Below are 19,093 nucleotides of genomic sequence, written 5' to 3'. Positions count from 1 at the left end.
TGCTGATGAAAGAAAGAAAAAGGAATCGAAATAATTAAGAGAAGCATACTATGTAGATGGATTGTAAGACTCAACATAGTAAAGATATTCCTGTGAAATTCATCTACATGTTTAAGGCCAACCAGCACAAAGATAATGCATTAAACAACCAAAACTAAGGATGACTCTCACAGAGTCCATTTCACCCCCTGCCACCTCCACCGGATGGAGGAATGAGGATGAGGAATAGAAGGAAACTTCTATGAAAAACACACACCTAACATCATACTCAATAGTTAAAGGCTGAAAGCATTCCCTCAAAGATAAATAAGACAAGGATGCCCATTTTCACCACTGCTATTAAACACTGTACTAGAAGTCCTAGCCAAAGAAATTTGAGAAGGAAGAAAAGGCAACCAAATTGGAGAGAGAAAAGTAAAACTATCTCTATATATTTTCAGATAACATGACTCTATATTTAGAAAATCCCACAGAATCCACAAAAAACTACTATAGCTAACAAACGAATCTGGCAAATGTGCAGAATAAAAGATCAACCCACAGGCTGGGCATGGTGGTTGATGCCTGTAATCCCAGCATTTTTGGAGGCTGAGACAGGCAGATCACTTGAGCCCAGGAGTTCAAGACGAGCCTGGGCAACATGGTGAAAACCCGTGTCTACAAAAACACACAAAAAAATTAGCTGGGCACAGTGGCGCACACCTGTAGTCCCTGCTACTTGGGAGGCTGGGGTGGGAGGATCACTTAAGCCTGGGAGACGGAGGTTCCAGTGAGCTGAGATCACACCACTGCACTCCACCCTCAGCAGCAGAGTAAAATCCTGTCTCAAAAACAAAAACAAAACAAAAGATCGACTCACAGCTAAGCATGGTGGCTCATACCCATAATCCAAGCACTTTGGGAGGACAAGTGGGAAGATCACTTGAGCCCAAAAGTTCGAGATCAGCCTGATCAACATACCAAGACCCTCCCTCTTAAAAAAAAAAAAAAAAAAAAAAAAATTTCATTAGCCAGGCATTGTGGCATGTGCCCGTGGTCCCAGGTACTAGGGAGGATGAGGTGGGAGTATTGCTTGAGCCCAGGTGGTCAAGGCTGCAGTGAGCCATGATCACACCACTGCACTGCAGCTGGGGTGACAAAGCAAGACCTCATCTCAAAAATAAATAAATAAAATATCAACTCACCAAAATTGGTGTTGCATCTGTACACTAGCAACAAATGATCCAAAATGGAAATTAAGAAAACAATTCCACTTACAATAGCACCCAAAATAATAATATACCTAGGAATAAATTTAACTAAGGAGGTAAAAGACACAATGAAAATTATAACATACTGCTGACAAAATTAAAGATTACTAAACAGAAAGGCATCCCATGTTCATGGATCACTATACTTAACATTTAAGTATAGTGATAATACTTTTAAGTTAATACATTTAAGTTAAGATGATAATACTACCAAGCAAGTGACAGATTCAGTACAATCCCTATCATAATTCCAATGGCCTTTTGAGCCAAACTGAAAAAGCTAATCTTCAAATTCATATACAACTGCAAAGAGACAAAATAATTTTGAAAAAGAAATATGAAATAGGGCCAGGTGTGGTGGCTCACACCTGTAATGACAGCACTTTGAGAGGCTGAGGCAGGCAGATCGCTTTAAGCTCAGGAATTCGAGACCAGCCTGGGGCAACATGGCAAAACCTTGCCTCTACCAAAAATGCAAAAGTTAGCCAAACGTGGTGGCTCATGTTTACAGTCCCAGCTATTCTGGAAGCTGAGGCTGGAGAATCACTTAAGCCCAAAAGCAGAGGTTGTAGTGAGCTGAGATCACTCCACTCTATGCCAACCTGTGAAACAGAGTGAGACCCTGTCTCAAAAAAAAAAACAAAAAAAAGACAGAAATACAAAATAGGACACTTCTTTATTTCAAAATTTACTACAAAGCACAGTAATCAAAATAGTGTTGTTCAGGCTTAAGAACAGACACATAAACCAATGGACTAAAATGCTGAATCCAGAAATCCAGCATAGGCCTATAGGGTTTATTTTCAACAAGAGTGACAAGACCATTCAATTGGCAAAGAAAAGTCTCTTCAACAAATAGTGCTTGGACTATCAAATAACCATAGAATGAAGTTGAACCCATATACAACATATCATATATAAAATTAATCATTCCATATACAAAATTTAATTCAATATGGATCAACAACCTAAATATAAGAGCTAAAACTTTAAAACTTTAGAACAAAACATAGGGGGAATCTTCAAGACTTTAGATAAAGCAATGAACTCTTAGATATGACACCAAAAGCACTAGCAATAAAAGTTAAAAATAGGCAAATTGGACTTTATCCAAATTAAATACTCTGTACATCAAAATACATTCTCAAGAATGTGACAAGACAACCTACAGAATGGATGAAAATATTTGAAAATCATATATCTGCTAAGGACCTATTACCTTGAATACAAAAAGAACTCTTAAAACTCAAAAACAGACAAACAATTGAATTTTAAAATGGTCAAAAACTGCAAACCCATTAAGATAGACACTATCCAAAGAACAGAAAATAAGTGTTGGTGAAGATGTGGCAAAACTGAAACCTTCGTACATTGGTGGTAAGAATACAATGGTATAGCCACTGTAGAAAACGGTACAGTAATTCCTGAAAAAATTGAACACTATGTGATCCAGCAATTCAAAAGAAAAGGCAGCTGGGCCCGGGGGACCACTACCACTAAGACGCGGAGACCGGTAGTGGCCCTGAATGCCAGGCTGTGCTGATATTTATTGGATACAAGCCAAAGGGGCAGGGTAAGGAGTGTGAGCCATCTCCAACGATAGGTAAGGTCACATGGGTCACGTGTCCCCTGGACAGGGGGCCCTTCCCTGCCTGGCAGCCGAGGCAGAGAGAAAGACAGGAGAGAGACACAGCTTACGCCTTTATTTCTGCGTATCAGAGACTTTTAGTACTCTCACTAATTTGCTACTGCTATCTAGAAGGCAGAGCCAGGTGTACAGGACGGAACATGAAGGCGGACTAGGAGTGTGACCACTGAAGGACAGCATCACAGAGAGATGGTTAGGCCTCCGGGTAACTGCGGGCGGGCCTGACTGACATCAGGCCCTCCACAAGAGGTGGAGGAGTAGAGTCTTCTCTAAACTCCCCTGGGGAATTCCCTGTCTGCTAAGTAGCGGGTGTTCTTCCTTGACACTGACGCTACCGCTAGACCACAGTCCGCTTGGCAACAGGCATCTTCCCAGACGCTGGCGTTACCACTAGACCAAGGAGCCCTCTGGCAGCCCTGCCAGGGCATAACAGAAGGCTCACACTCTTGTCTTCTGGTCATTTCTCACTATGTACCCTCAGCTCCAATCTCTGTATGGCCTAGTTTTTCCTAGGTTATGATTGTAAAGCGAGGAGTATTATAATATTGGAATAAAGAGTAATTGCTATAAACTAATGATTAATGATATTCATATATAATCATATCTATGATCTATATCTAGTATAACTATTCTTAGGTTATATATTTTATTATACCATAACAGCTCATGCCCTCGGTCTCTTGCCTCAGCACCCAGGTGGCTTGCCGCCCACAGCCCTATAGGTAGGTTGTGTGGGAGCTGTGTGAGGCCTGTGACTGCCAATTTTTCCCCACTTCCCTAACAACATGCATGATACAGTAGAGGCAGCCATAATCCTCATAGGAACATAACTCCATTGACCTGGGAACCTCACCCCCATCCCCAACAGCAGTCACAGCAAGACTCGCCCAAGGAAAACCTGAGCTCAGACACACTGCCCCCATCTAATGGTTCTTCCCTATCTACCTTGGTAGCTGAAGAAAAATGTCATATACTTTCGGGAGTTCTAAGGCCCCACCCACCACCTGTTCCTCCCCATACTACCACAGCTGATATTCTCTTGAAAGCACCACCTCTCTGCAGGTGACCAACCAGCACAAAGATAGTGCATTAAGCAACCAAAACAAAGGACCCTCACAGAGTCCATTTCACTCCCCTGTCACCTCCACTGGAGAAGGTATCCACGACTGAGAGACCCACAGAAGGGTGACATCAAAGGATTCTGTGCAGACAACTCCCAGTACCAGCCTATGGCCTGGTAGACCGGCTGGGGTGGCTAGATCCAAAAGAGAGATAACAGTCACTACAGCTCAGCTCTCAGGAAGCCACATCCCTAGGAAAAGGAGATCAGAACACCCCATGGACAAAAGAATCTGAACAACAGCCTTGAGCCCTAGACTTTTCCTCTGACAGAGCCTACCCAAATGAGAAGGGACCAGGAAACCAACTCCAGTATATGACAAAACAAGGTTCTTTAACACCCTCAAAAATTCACACTAGCTCACCAGCGACAGACCCAAACCAAGAAGAAATCCCTGATTTACCTGAAAAAGAATTCAGAAGATCAGTTATTAAGCTAATTGAGGAGTCACCAGAGAAAGACAAAGCCCAATTTAAGGATATCAAACAAATGATGTAAGAAATGAGGGAAGAAATTTTCAATGGAATAGATAGCATATATAAAAAACAATCAAAATGTCAGTAAACAATAGACGCACTTACAGAAATGCAAAATGCTGGCCAGGCGCTGTGGCTCACGCCTGTAATCCCAACACTTTGGGAGGCCAAGGTAGGTAGATCATGAGGTCAGGAATTTGAGACCAGCCTGGCCAAGACGGTGAAAGCCCATCTCTACTAAAATTATAAAAATTAGCCAGGTGTGGTGGCAGGCACCTGAAATCCCAGCTACTCGGGAGGCTGAGTGAGGCAAGAGAATTGCTTGATCCAGCGAGGTGGAAGTTGTAGTAAGTCGAGATTGCCCCACTACACCCTAGCCTGGGCAACAGAGCAAGACTCCATCTCAAAAAAAAAACAGAAAGAAATGCAAAATGCTCTGGAAAGTCTCAGGAATAGAATCAAACAAGCAGAAGCAAGAACTTCAGAGCTCAAAGACAAGATGTTCGAATTAACCCAATCCAACAAAGACAAAGGAAAAAGAATAAGAAAATATGAACAAAGTCTCCAAGAAGTCTGGGATTATGTTAAATAACCAAACCTAAGAATAATTGGCATTCCTCAGGAAGAAGAGAAATCTAAAAGTTTGGAAAACATGTTAGGGGGAATGATCAAGGAAAATTTCCCCAGCCTGGCTAAAGACCTAGACATCCAAAGACAAGAAGCTCAAAGAACACCTGGGAAATTCATCACAAAAAGATCATCGCCTAGGCACACTGTCATCAGGTTGTCTAAAATTAAGACAGAAAAGAATCTTAAGAGCTGTGAGGCAAAAGCATGAGGTAATCTATAAAAAAAATAAAAATAAAAAAATAAAAACCTATTGAATTAACAGATTTCTCAGCAGAAACTCTATAAGCTAGAAGGGACTGGGGCCCTATCTTCAGCCTCCTTAAACAAAACAATTATCAGCCAAGAATTTTGTGTCCGACAAAACTAAGCTTCATAAATGAAGGAAAGATAGAGTCTTTTTCAAACAAATAAATACTGAGAGAATTTGCCACTACCAAGCCAGCACTACAAGAACTGCTAAAAAGGGAGCAACTCTTGAAACAAATCCTGGAAACACATCAAAACAGAGCCTCTTTAAAGCATAAATCTTACAGGACCTATAAAACAAAAAATACAATTTGAAAAAAAAAAAAAAAAAGGTATACAGGCAACAAATAGCGCAACAAACGGAATGGTATCTCACATCTCAATACTAATGTTGAATGTAAATGGCCTAAAAGCTCCACTTAAAAGATACAGAATTGCAGAATGGATAAGAACTCACCAACCATCAACTGCCTTCAAGAGATTCACCTACCACATAAGGACTCACATAAACTTAAGGTAAAGGGGTAGAAAAAGACATTCTATGCAAATGGACACCAAAAGCGAAAAGCAGTATCCATCCTTACATCAGAAAAAATAAACTTTAAAGCAACAGCAGTTAAAAAAGACAAAGAGGGACATTATATAATGATAAAAGGCTGTGTCCAACAGGAAAATATCAGAATCCTAAACATATAAGCACCTAACACTGGAGCTCCAAATTTTCTTTTTTTTTTTTTTTTTGAGACAGAGTTTCACTCTGTCACCCAACCTGGACTGCAGTGGCGTCACCTCAGCTCACAGCAACCTCTGCCTCCCAGGTTTAAGTGATTCTCCTGTCTCAGTCCCCTGAGTAGCTGGGATTACAGGCGCCCGCTACCACACCCAGCTAATTTTTGTATTTTTAGTAGAGAAGGGATTTCACCACGTTGGCCAGGCTGGTCTCAAACTCCTGACCACTGGTAATCCGCCCATCTCGGCCTCCCAAAGTCCTGAGATTACAGGCATGAGCAACCTCACCCAGCCTAGAGCTCCCAAATTTATAAAACAATTACTACCAGATCTAAGAAATGCAATAGACAGCAACACAATAATAGTGGGGGACTTCAATACTCCACTGACAGCACTAGACAGGTTATCACAACAGAAAGTCAACAAAGAAACAATGGATTTAAATTATACCCTGGAACAAACAGACTTAACAGATATTTACAGAACATTCTATCCAACAACTGCAGAATATTCATTCTCTTCATCAGCGCATGAAACTTTCTCCAAGATAGACCATATGAGAGGCCACAGAACGAGCCTCAATACATTTAAGAAAATTGCAATTGGCCGGGCGCGGTGGCTCAAGCCTGTAATCCCAGCACTTTGGGAGGCCGAGACGGGTGGATCACAAGGTCAGGAGATCAAGACCATCCTGGCTATCACGGTGAAACCCCGTCTCTACTAAAAAATACAAAAAACTAGCTGGGTGAGGTGGTGGGCACCTGTAATCCCAGCTACTCGGGAGGCTGAGGCAGGAGAATGGCGTGAACCCGGGAGGCGGACCTTGCAGTGAGCTGAGATCTGGCCACTGCACTCCAGCCTGGGCGACAGAGCGAGACTCCGTCTCAAAAAAAAAAAAAAAAGAAAATTGCAATTATATCAAGCACTCTCTCAGAACACAGTGGAATAAAACTTCAAATCAACTCTAAGAGGAACCTTCAAAACCACGCAAATACATGGAAATTAAGCAAACTGTTTCTGAGTGATCACTGGGTCAACAATAAAATCAAGATGGAAATTAAAAATTTCTTTGAACTGAATGACAATAGTGACACGACCTATCAAAACCTCTGGGATACAGCTCAGGCGGTGCTAAGAGGAAAGTTCATAGAGCAGAGCACAGTGGCTCACGCCTGTAATCCCAACACTTTGGGAGGCCAAGGTGGGTGGATACACTGAGGTCAGGAGTTCAAGACCAGCCTGGCAAAAATGATGAAACCACGTCTCTACTAAAAATACAAAAATTAGTCAGGCATGGTGGCAGGCGCCTGTAGTCCCAGCTACTTGGGAGGGTGAAGCACGAAAACTGCTTGAACCCCAGAGGAGCAGGTTGCAGTGAGCCAAGATTGTGCCACTGCACTCCTGCCTGGGTGACAGAGCAAGACTTCATCTCAAAAAAAAAAAAAAAGAGAAAAAGAAAGTTCATAGCCCTAAATGCCTATCTCACAAAGTCTGCAAGAGCACAAACAGATGATCTAAGGTCACACCTCAAGGAGCTAGAGAACGAGAACAAACCAAACCCACACCCAGCAGAAGAAAGGAAATAACCAAGATCAGTGCAGAAATAAATTAAACTGAAACAAAAAAAATACAAAAGATAAATGAAACAAAAGCTGGTTCTTTGAAAAGACAAGTAAAACAGAGAGACCATTAGCGACATTAACCAAAAAAGAAGAGAGAAAATCCAAATAAGCTCAATTAGAAACAAAACAGGAAATATTACAACCAACAAGACAGAAATACAAAGGATCATTGAAGGCTACTATGAACACCTTTACACGCATAAACTAGAAAACCTAGAGGAGATGGATAAATCCCTGGAAAGATACAACCTTCCTAGCTTAAATCAGGAAGAATTTGATACCCTGGACAGACCAGTAACAAACAGCAAGATTGAAATAGTAATAAAAAATATTACCAACAAAAAAAAGTCCAAGACCATACGAATTCACAGCTAAATTCTACCAGACATTTAAAGGAGAATTGGTACCAATCCTATTGATACCATTCCACAAGACAGAGAAAGAGGGAATCCTCCCTAAATCATTCTATGAAGCCAATATCACCCTAATACCAAAACCAGGAAAGGACATAACAAAAAAAGAGAACTACAGACCGATATCCCTGATGAACATAGATGCTAAAATCCTTAACAAAATACTAGCTAACTGAATCCAACAATGTATTAAAAACATAATCCACCCATGATCAAGTGGGTTTCATACCAGAGATGCAGGGATGGTTCAACACATACAAGTCAATAAATGTGATAAATCACATAAACAGAGTTAAAAACAAAAATTAGATGTAGAAAAAGCAATCAAAAAAAAATCCAGCATGGCTTTATGATTAAAACTCTCAGGAAAATTGGCATACAAGTGACATACCTCAATGTAATAAATGCCATCTACGACAAACCCACAGCCAACATAATACTAAATGGGGAAACGTGAAAGCATTCCCTAAAAGAACTGGAACAAGACAAGGAGGCCCACTCTTACCACTCCTCTTAAACACAGAGCAATCAGATAAGAGAAAGAAAGAAAGGCCATCCAAATCGGCAAAGAGGAAGTCAAACTGTCACTGTTTGTTGATGATATGATTGTTTACCTAGAAAACCCTATCAAGACTCCTCCACAAACCTCCTAGAACTGATAAAAAAAAAATTCAACAAAGTTTATGGATACAAAATTAATGTACACAAATCAGTAGCTCTTCTATATACCAACAGCGACCAAGCTGAGAATCAAATCAAGAACTCAACCCCTTTTCATTAGCTACAAAAATAAAATAAAATACTTAGGAATATACCTAACCAAGGAGGTGAAAGACTTCTACAAGGAAAACTACAAAACACTGCTGAACGAAATCATAGATGACACAAATAGAAACACATCTCATGCTCATGGATGGGTAGAATCAATATTGTGAAAATGACCATACTGCCAAAAGCAATTCACAAATTCAATACAATTTCCATAAAAATGCCACCATCGTTCTTCACAGAACTAGAAAAAAAAATCCTAAAATTCGTAGGGAACCAAAAATGAGTCTGCATAGCCAAAGCAAGACTAAGCAAAAAGAACAAATTTGGAGGCATCACATTACCTGATTTCAAGCAATACAATAAGGCCATAGTCACCAAAACAGCATGGTACTGGTATAAAAATAGGCACATGGACCAATGAAACAGAATACAGAACCCAGAAATAAGCCCAAATACTTACAGCCAACTGATCAAGCAAACTAACATATAAAGTGGGGAAAGGACACCCTATCCAACAAATGGTGCTGGGATAACTGGCAAGTCACATGTACAAGAATGAAACTGGATCCTCATCTCTCACGTTATACAAAAATCAACTCAAGATGGATGGATCAAGGACTTAAATCTAAGACCTGAAACTATAAAAATTCTAGAAGATAACATCAGAAAAGCCCTCTAGACATTGACTTAGGCAAGGATTTTATGACCAAGAACCCAAAGGCAAATGCAATAAAAACAAAGATAAATAGCTGGGACTTAATTAAACTAAAGCGTTTTTGCACAGCAAAAGGAACAGTCAGCAGAGTAAACAGACAATACACCGAGTGGGAGAAAATCTTCACAATCTATACATCTGACAACAGACTAATACCTAGAATCTACAATGCACACAAATTAGCAAGAAAATAAACAATCCTAACAGAAAGTGGGCTAAGGACAAGAATAGATAATTCTCAAAAGAAGATACACAAATGGCCAACAAACATATGAAAAAATGCTCAACATCACTAATAATCAGGGAAATGCAAATCAAAACTATAATGTGATACCAACTTACTCCTACAAGAATGGCCATAATCAAAACATCAAAAAATAATAGATATTGGCATGGCTCCAGTAAACAAGGAACACTTCTACACTGCTGGTGGGAATGTAAACTAGTACAACCACTATATAAAATGGTGCGGAGATTCCTTAAAGAACTAAATGTAGAACTACCATTTGATCCAGCAATCCCACTACTGGGTATCTACGCAGTGGAAAAGGAGTCATTATACAAAAAAAGATACTTGCACACATGTGTTTAAAGCACACACATTTATAGCAAAACAATTCACAATTGCAAAAATGTGGAACCAATGTAAATGTCTGTCAATCAACGAGCAGATAAAGAAACTGTGATATAGATAGATAGATAAGACACAATGGAATACTACTCAGCAATAAAAAGGAATGAATTAATGGCATTTGTAGTGACCTGGAGGAGACTGGAAACTATTATTCTAAGTGAAGTAACTCAGGAATGGAAAACCAAATATCGTTATGTCCTCACTGATACACGGAAGCTAAGCTATGAGGATGCAAAGGCATAAGAATTACACAATGAACTTTGGGGACTCGGGGGAAAGAGTGGGAAAGAGGTAAGGGATAAAAGCCTACGAATTGGGTACAGTGTATATTGCTTGTGTGATGAGTGCACCAAAATCTCACGAATTACCACTAGAGAATTTACTCATGTAACCAAACACCACCACCTGTTCCCCAATAACTTATAGAAATAAAAAATTTTAAAAAATAAAAATAAAATGGTTGATTGTATGTTATGTGAATTTCGCTTCCATTAAAAAAACACACACACAAACACTGACTTATTTTAAAAAAGAAAAAAAGAGGCCGGGTGCGGTGGCTGAAGCCTGTAATCCCAGCACTTTGGGAGGCCAAGGCAGGCGGATCACGAGGTCAGGAGATCGAGACCATCCTGGCTAACATGGTGAAACCCTGTCTCTACTAAAAATACAAAAAATTAGCCAGGCGAGGTGGCAGGCAACTGTAGTCCCAGCTACTCGGGAGGCTGAGGCAGGAGAATGGCATGAACCCGGGAGGCGGAGCTTGCAGTGAGCGGAGAGTGCGCCACTGCACTCCAGCCTGGAAGACAGAGCAAGACTCCATCTCAATAAATAAATAAATAAATAAATAAATAAATAAATAAATAAATGATGTGGTTATAAAGAAAAGAAAAGAAGCTGGAGAGGGCAACATGGTTGCCGGAAAGTATTTCCTCAAAATGTAGCAGAGAAATAAGCACTCTAAATGATAGCAAAGTGCCAATAAAGCAAATGAGAGATTGAAAGTGAAGGAATACTGTAAAGTGAGATACTTAAGATACAGAGACAGGATCCACAACAAAATGAATGCTTCAAGGAACAGCAAAGTCCGTAACATAACCATAAAAGGATTGGCTGAAATGGAACAGAAATAAGGATGACAGAGTTAAAAATCAAGGAATTGTGTTGCTAGAGAATTATATAAGAATCCATATGGACACTGAAATGACCCAAGATGGATGAACTGAAATGACCCAAGATGGATGAACAAAAAAAGTCTGTGAACCAGGTAACAAAATTTTCAGTCACAGGGACCACAAAACCAATGGATGATGGCTATCAGGGGACCATAAATGGTTATATAGTCAGGTCATACGAGCTTCAAAAAATAAGAGATATTTGTGAATGTGTGTGGAAGAGTAATGGTCTAGAGTCAGTCCAATTAGAAGGCCATTTATTATAACATTCAAGCAATGACCTCACCAATGACAGTGATGATAAACACAGACTTCAGCCAAGCTAAGAGAGAGGTGATACCTCTCTTGTAGGCCTCCTAATCTCAAATTCTAACTAATTGATTTTTTAAATCAATTAACAGAGACTGATTATTCTTAATAGTCTGCCAACACAACTGTACTAATTCATAATAATCAGCACTTAAAATTCTAATGATCACATGTAAAATTTCTACAAGTAAATCCATGAAATCCCTGATGGTAAACAGAGCACATTGATGGCCAGAACAAATGACCATCAAGTAAATACAAAATCCTACCTAAATGTAAACAAAATTAAAAAAAAAAAAAAAAAAAAAAAACTTTGTCCTGTGAAAGTATGGAAATTCTCTAGATCCCAGAAAAGTTCTGCTAGATAGAGCAGATAGGTGCTGGTATCCAATCAAAGAAAGCTTTATTTGCCTGCACTACAGTGGAAAAAATAATTCTGAAGCCCTTCGTCAAAATTAGCCATTCAAATCAAAACAGCTGCCTCATATCTTTAAGTCTAATTACACTGACACAGACTTTTTAGAAAAACAAAAATAAACTACAAGATGAAACTATAAAAACAATTTGATATAAAATACCACAGTCAAGAGTAATAACATATCACTTATTGATCAGGTCACCTAAATCTATGGGTTGTCAGGACCAAAATTTTTTTCTTATTAATACTGGAAATCAGTGGCTCATGCTTGTAATTCCAGTAATTTGGGAGGCCAAGGCAGGAGGGTCACTTGAAGCCAGGAGTTCAAGACCAACCTGGGCAACACAGCAAGACCCAGTATCAAAAACAGAAACAAAACAAACAAAAAGTGGCTTACTGGTTTCTGACTTAAAATGTTTAAGAAAGGTATCTGTGCTTATGGGAAACAGAAAACTCTCTCTGAATTAAAATACCACAGATACAAATATTTTCACTTTTTTGTTTAAAATCTAACTAAACTTGTAGGTACATGAGATAAAAGAATAAAATCACCTTAGGTTTTCAAACAGAAGATTTTTGTAATCTTAAACAGCCATATCAACAATCAGAAGGTTATGACAGTAAAGAAATAAAATTAAACTTGCAAAAATGATTTTAAAATAAGTTAAGCTAAAAAGGAGAAAGGTGGTAAAAGATTATGACAGTAAAGAAATGAACTTGCAAGGTGGATCACGAGGTCAGGAGATCGAGACCATCCTGGCTAACACGGTGAAACCCCGTCTCTACTAAAAAATGCAAAAAACTAGCCGGGCGAGGTGGTGGGCGCCTGTAGTCCCAGCTACTTGGGAGGCTGAGGCAGGAGAATGGCGTGAACCCGGGAGGCAGAGCTTGCAGTGAGCTGAGATCCGGTCACTGCACTCCAGCCTGGGCGACAGAGCAAGACTCCGTCTCAAAAAAAAAAAAAAAGAAGTTAAGCTAAAAAGAAGATGGTAAGAATATATACATAAAAATAAGTTTCATCTGGAGTGCAACTGCAACTATTTCTCCTATTAGAAGATAATCTCCGATTTTTAGGTTCAAAAGATGCTTTTCCAATTTTATTTTATTTATTTTTATTTTGAGATGGAGTTTTGCTCTTGTTGCCCAGGCTGGAAGCAATGGCGCGGCCTCTGCTCACCGCAACCTCCGCCTCCTGGGTTCAAGCAATTCTCCTGCCTCAGCCTCCCACTTTTCAAATTTTTTATGAAAAATAAGTAGTATTTCCATAAACAGCCTTACAAATAGTTACATTTATTAGATTAAAAGAGATTTTAACATTTATGTTCCAGGTGGTACAAAAACCAGAATAAATAGGTGGTTTAGAAACAAATTTATCACTCTCTTTAGGTTGAAGAAGTTTTTTTTTTTTTTTTTTTTTGGAGACAGAGTCTCCCTTTGTCACCCAGACTGGAATGCAGTGGCGCAATCTTGGCTCACTGCAAGCTCTGCCTCCCGGGTTCATGCCATTCTCCTTCCTCAGCCTCCAGAATAGCTGGGACTACAGGCGCCGGCCACCACGCCCAGGTAATGTTTTGTATTTTTATTAGAGACGGGGTTTCACCATGTTAGCCAGGATGGTCTCGATCTCCTGACCTCGTGACCTGCCCGCCTCGGCCCCACAAAGTGCTGCAATCACAGGTGTGAGCCACCGTGCCCAGTCAAGACTTAATTCAGGCCGGGCGCGGTGGCTCAACCCTGTAATCCCAGCACTTTGGGAGGCCGAGATGGGCGGATCATGAGGTCAGGAGATCGAGACCATCCTGGCTAACACGGTGAAACCCCGTCTCTACTAAAAACTACAAAAAACTAGCCGGGCGAGGTGGCGGGCGCCTGTAGTCCCAGCTACTCGGGAGGCTGAGACAGGAGAATGGCATAAACCCGGGAGGCGGAGCTTGCAGTGAGCTAAGATCCGGCCACTGCACTCCAGCCTGGGCGACAGAGCGAGACTCCGTCTCAAAAAAAAAAAAAAAAAAAAAAAAAGGACTTAATTCAATGATCAAAGAAAGCACATTAATCATATAATTTTTTAAATTGTATAGCAAGTCTTGTCCTGTTTTACAGATGAGACCCATACAGGCTGAACAAAAAAGAATATGAAAAAGCAGAGGAGTACATAGTTAAATGGAAGTTACTGATAATGTTTTAGCTCTTGAGCTATGTTAACAAGTATTTATTAGATTAGCATGGACATGATGTGTCATCAATCAAAAACTGTGTATCTGAAATCAAAAACAGGATAAACAGTTTACAAGTAGTAACTCTGCAAGATTTAAAAGTGAGGGCAATGACTGACATATATACGTCTCTCAGAGTAAATAGGAAATCGTTAACAACTATTTCTTGAGTGAAGTTTCAATATATTTTTAAAAATTCAGAGTAAACATCAAGATGGATTTCATTTTACATAACACAACAACTTGGTCACCCACTCATCCTAAAAATCTCTGTAAGTAAAACTGATTATAATGATATGTTAAGGCAGTGTATTTAAACCATGACCACTAGAATCACAATCATTATGAATCTCTTTTTCTAAGTGTCTTTTGCTGAGATTATATAAATATTTTAGCAATGCTTTTCAGTGCAGTACAGAGTAGACAACCAATAAATGTTGGTAGAATTAAATTTACCTTCACAAACAAGACATGCCTTCATATCAAGGCATTTAACAATATCTTATTTTTGGAATGATCTTATCTGATTTAAGCCTTATATTCATACCTTTTAATCATACTTCAATACATTCATATATATAATAGTTTTTTAACAGATTCATATCTTTGAGTACCTATAACTCTAAAAGGCCCCTTCACTAAACCTACCATTCCAACCCCAATTTTATTTAGAAAATACATCTTTTCTTCGTGGTGATTCTACAGTAACTTGAAATAATTTGAATATAAACGTATTCAGTTTTACTACTACATGCGTAATTTTCAGCTTAATTACATACTATACTAACCAAAGCTTAAAACAGGAAAATAAACTATTTTAAAATCTGTTTCATCTACAATGTTTTTACTCAAAATTTAATTCCAATCACTAGCATAAACCCAAGCATTACTCTCCAGGGGTGTACACTGCTAAATAATTTGTCCAAATGTCAACTGCAATTTTCGAAAATCCTCTCTAACCCAAAATGTTAAACATCTGTAAAAAATACTTGTTTTGAGAGTGGTTTACATTCATGACATTTAACCTTTTGCTGTACACACCACAAAATTCAAGTCTCAATTACCATGCAAGCAGGAAACCTGATCATTTCTGCAGTAGCCATCTGCATAGTCCAATATCAAGTATTAGTTCTAGGTTGCACTAAGTCATGTGTTACAAGTCTTTTTCTGCAACCTCTATAATTAGTTGTAATTTGCCTCTGTTAAAACGTGTTTCTTAAAGGACATCTGGCCTTGAAATTTCCACCTTCTCAATGAAAAAATACTTAGTGTCTGGATTTTTTTTTTTTTTCTCTTTTAATATGGAACACTGCATGGGTGGTATAACCAAGTCCAGACTTTGAAAAAAAAATAAATTCCAAGAAAAGATAATAATTAAGAACCATTTAAGTATTACCAACTATAAATGTAAAGTAAAACTTTGTTGTAACTATCCACAGATTTCTAAATTAATCTCTCAAATATTAGAAGATCACAAAGTAACTTTTCATTTTCATGAGAATATAAGATTGGTCTATTAACTTCTAAAACTATATTAAGTTAAATTGGATAATACATGTTTCGAATCAAAGATTTCATACATGGAAAAAACATCTGAGTCCAGTGGGTTGATATGACACTCAAAGCATCCACTTAAAATAGGAAATAATTTTAACAGTTCATATATAACCCTAACTTCACAAAGATTAAAGTTACATTTAGAATATGTTAAACCTACATACAGATTCACATGAAGTCATTTTAATAATATTTATCAATTTACTTGATTATAGCCAATCTTCCTTAAAACTAAAAGTTAAATGTTAAGTAGCTGATTAAAAAAAAAAACTAATAAAAATGAATGACAGACACACCACTCTTCTGCAAGGTGAAAGTGGAAACATTCTCCACAATAAGCTATGGTCCTGACCTATTTTGCTTTCCTAGATTGGAAAATTTTTGGTAGAAACTCTTTAAAACCAATATTACACATCTGCAAAAAAACACTAGCAAGAAATGTAAGATGGGTCAGAGAAGGAAGAAATAAATCTGAAAAAAGAAAAAATCAGTTTCTTATACCAAAACTTCAAAAACAATTATAAAATTTGGTGCAAATATATTTTCATCTTCCCAAAAAATAACCTGAGAAATTCCCTTCAGATTTAGAAAAATTATGTAAAGAAAAAATTCATACAGGTCCTTTGCAAAAATCTAAAAATGTTAATGTAAAAATTGGACACAATTAGGCTGCACTCTCATTGTAGATGTAATAAGCAATAAGCAATCTGCATGGTCCCTAGTAGAGCTATGACAAAGTAAGTAAAATCTGTATGAAAACAACCTTTACATATTTTATTCAAATTTAAAAACGCCCATTGCAAATACTCATGTAACTTAAAAGGGCATATACAAATTAAAGGCCAGGCACGGCGGCTCATGCCTGTAATCCCAGCACTTTCAGAGGCTAAGGCGGGCAGATCACGATGTCAAGAGATCGAGACCATCCTGGCCAACATGGTGAAACCCCTTCTCTAGTAAAAATACAAAAATTAGCTGGGCGTGGTGGTGCACACCTGTAGTCCCAGCTACTCAGGAGGCTAAGGCAGGAAAATCGCTTGAACCCGGGAGGCGGAGGTTGCAGTGAGCCGAGATCGCACCACTGCACTCCAGCCTGGCAACAGAGTGAGACTCTCTCAAAAAAAAAAAAAAAAAAAAAATTAGGTATATAAGCTATGTTTATGTAACAGTTGATATATTCAAAAAGGTAAAGAAATGTCAAATACTACTAAAATTAGTTAACATAAACAACTTAGTTCAATAATGTCTTACCTGTATCCCATCCTTAAGTTTCAAAATGCATTCCATAGTATTGATGGTAATTACCACTGGTTCTGAACCCAGTTTTGTCCATGGTACATGAATCCTTAATTCATGAATATGTCCACTCAAAAAAGTGAATGGTAATTTCAGTTCCTTAAAACACAAAACATTGCATAAGTTAGTAAGTGTTTAATATTTTTTATTATAATATGCAAATTCCCTTTTTAAAAAATAAAATTTCTAACACAAGAATATTTGGGGACTTACTGTTTAGTGCTTAATATTTTTCATTCTAATGTACAAATTCCTTTCTTAAAAGAGAAATAAAATATCCAACACAAAAATATTTTGAGAATTACTGTTTATCAAAAAGTAGCATCAAATACCTTGTTAGGCCATACTTAATGATAAATAATAATTTATAGTACAAGTTACATTTAATAAGTTACTTAAGCACTCTAGGCCTGTCTCCTACTTTGCTGAATGGAAATAATATATAATACTTGGTACATGATGTAAGCTCATAGATGGTAGTACAACAGTATATAGCAGCAGTACTTGAGATACCTGAAATGATGTAATTTTTTAAGTCTCCATCTAAAAATATGTCTTCAAAATATGTTTTAAACTAATAGAACAGTATTCTAAGTCAAGTTGAAAGGGGAGTTCAACTGGAGATTTGAGAATAACTTGACAAAATGAAAACTGATCAACCTAAAAAAAAAAAAAAATGTATTCCACTTCACCTAATGTAAAATTGAACTGGATACTACTTGGTCCTAAATTTTAAATATTTTCTGACTGCTTTCCATTATCATTAGATAAAAGATTAGACATGAAAAATTTCACCAAAATTGCTTTATGCTCATTTGTCTCACTTCTAGATACAATTTGTTTACAAATCAACAAAGGACAAAGAAAAAAATGTATTCCCATCACATTTTTTACAGTTATTGTAACTCTATTTGTGAAAGTTAATAAAAATATTAAGCTTATTCATTCACATTTTAGCCTACCTAGTTGGTTCAGCAACACAGTAGCAATATACCTAAATACAGACAGTATAGCAAAGTGATTAAGACCAATAACTCTGCAGCCAGCAAAGACTTTATTGTATCTGTGCCTCAGTTTCATTATCTTTAAAATTTGTATTAAAATACTATATTTTGAATATTAGATCAATTAATCTATATAAAGCTTAGAATACTACCTTCCTCACAGAGAAATCATTATAAAGGTGCTAAATATTATTATTATAATTACAAAAGTATGGGCCTAATTTGTTTCTTCAACCAGAGGTTTTTTTTTTTTTAAAGGGCAGCNAAAAAAAAAAAAAAAAAGTTGATGTTTGAAGAATTCTTCACTGAGTGAGTACCACATGCCATGCCAAAACTGCACTCAGGAGTTGTGAGACTTTAAAAAAAAAAAAAAGTATAATACATAGAACGTGACCTCAGGGGCATTACAGTCTCAAGAGGAACAAAGCATTAAACAAATATTAAAATAGAAGTCTCTGATTAAGTGCCAAAATCAGTAACTCAAGCAATAAGGATGTCAGAATTAAGAGTAGTAAGTTAGAGTAGTAAGTTAAATGTGAAAAGTGTGATTTAGTTTAACAGTCAGAAGCTGTCAATATCTCACAACTGTCAAAGTTGGCATAATGATTTATAGTCTGGAAAGGAAGTAGTGTGTAATTTGGTAACAGAATTCTATTAGTAATAAAAAGTTACATTGAAAATTCCTGTAACTTTTGCTTTGGATAGTTTCAGGCACAGTTTTATTCAAAATGGACACTCAGAAGGATGACTCCACAGGCTTAAAAATGAAGGGCCATAAGACCATGGAGAATTAGCACTATGGGACTAACCTAGATGAGACAATCTAACTCTGTGCAAAGAGGAAATTGTTTTTGACAAAATGAAATTTCA

At 37.8% G+C, this 19,093-nt stretch overlaps 1 protein-coding gene across 1 annotated transcript in view; it reads right to left on the bottom strand.

Moving 5' to 3' along the window:
* The window catches only part of VPS13B (vacuolar protein sorting 13 homolog B), an 858,817-nt gene extending 839,993 nt beyond the window's left edge, over positions 1-18,824 (bottom strand). The window contains exons 1-2 of the mRNA XM_025394335.1: positions 18,807-18,824; positions 17,175-17,318 (exon numbers count right to left, since the gene is read on the bottom strand). Coding sequence (XP_025250120.1) covers positions 17,175-17,318; positions 18,807-18,824 — 162 coding nt within the window. The remainder of the gene's footprint in view (positions 1-17,174; positions 17,319-18,806) is intronic.
* Between the last annotated feature and the right edge of the window lie 269 nt (positions 18,825-19,093).

Source organism: Theropithecus gelada, chromosome 8 (assembly GCF_003255815.1).
Source record: "Theropithecus gelada isolate Dixy chromosome 8, Tgel_1.0, whole genome shotgun sequence".
Taxonomy (NCBI): Eukaryota; Metazoa; Chordata; class Mammalia; order Primates; family Cercopithecidae; genus Theropithecus; species Theropithecus gelada.
Note: the sequence above shows the minus strand (reverse complement) of the source record. Positions and strands in the feature narration are given on the sequence as shown.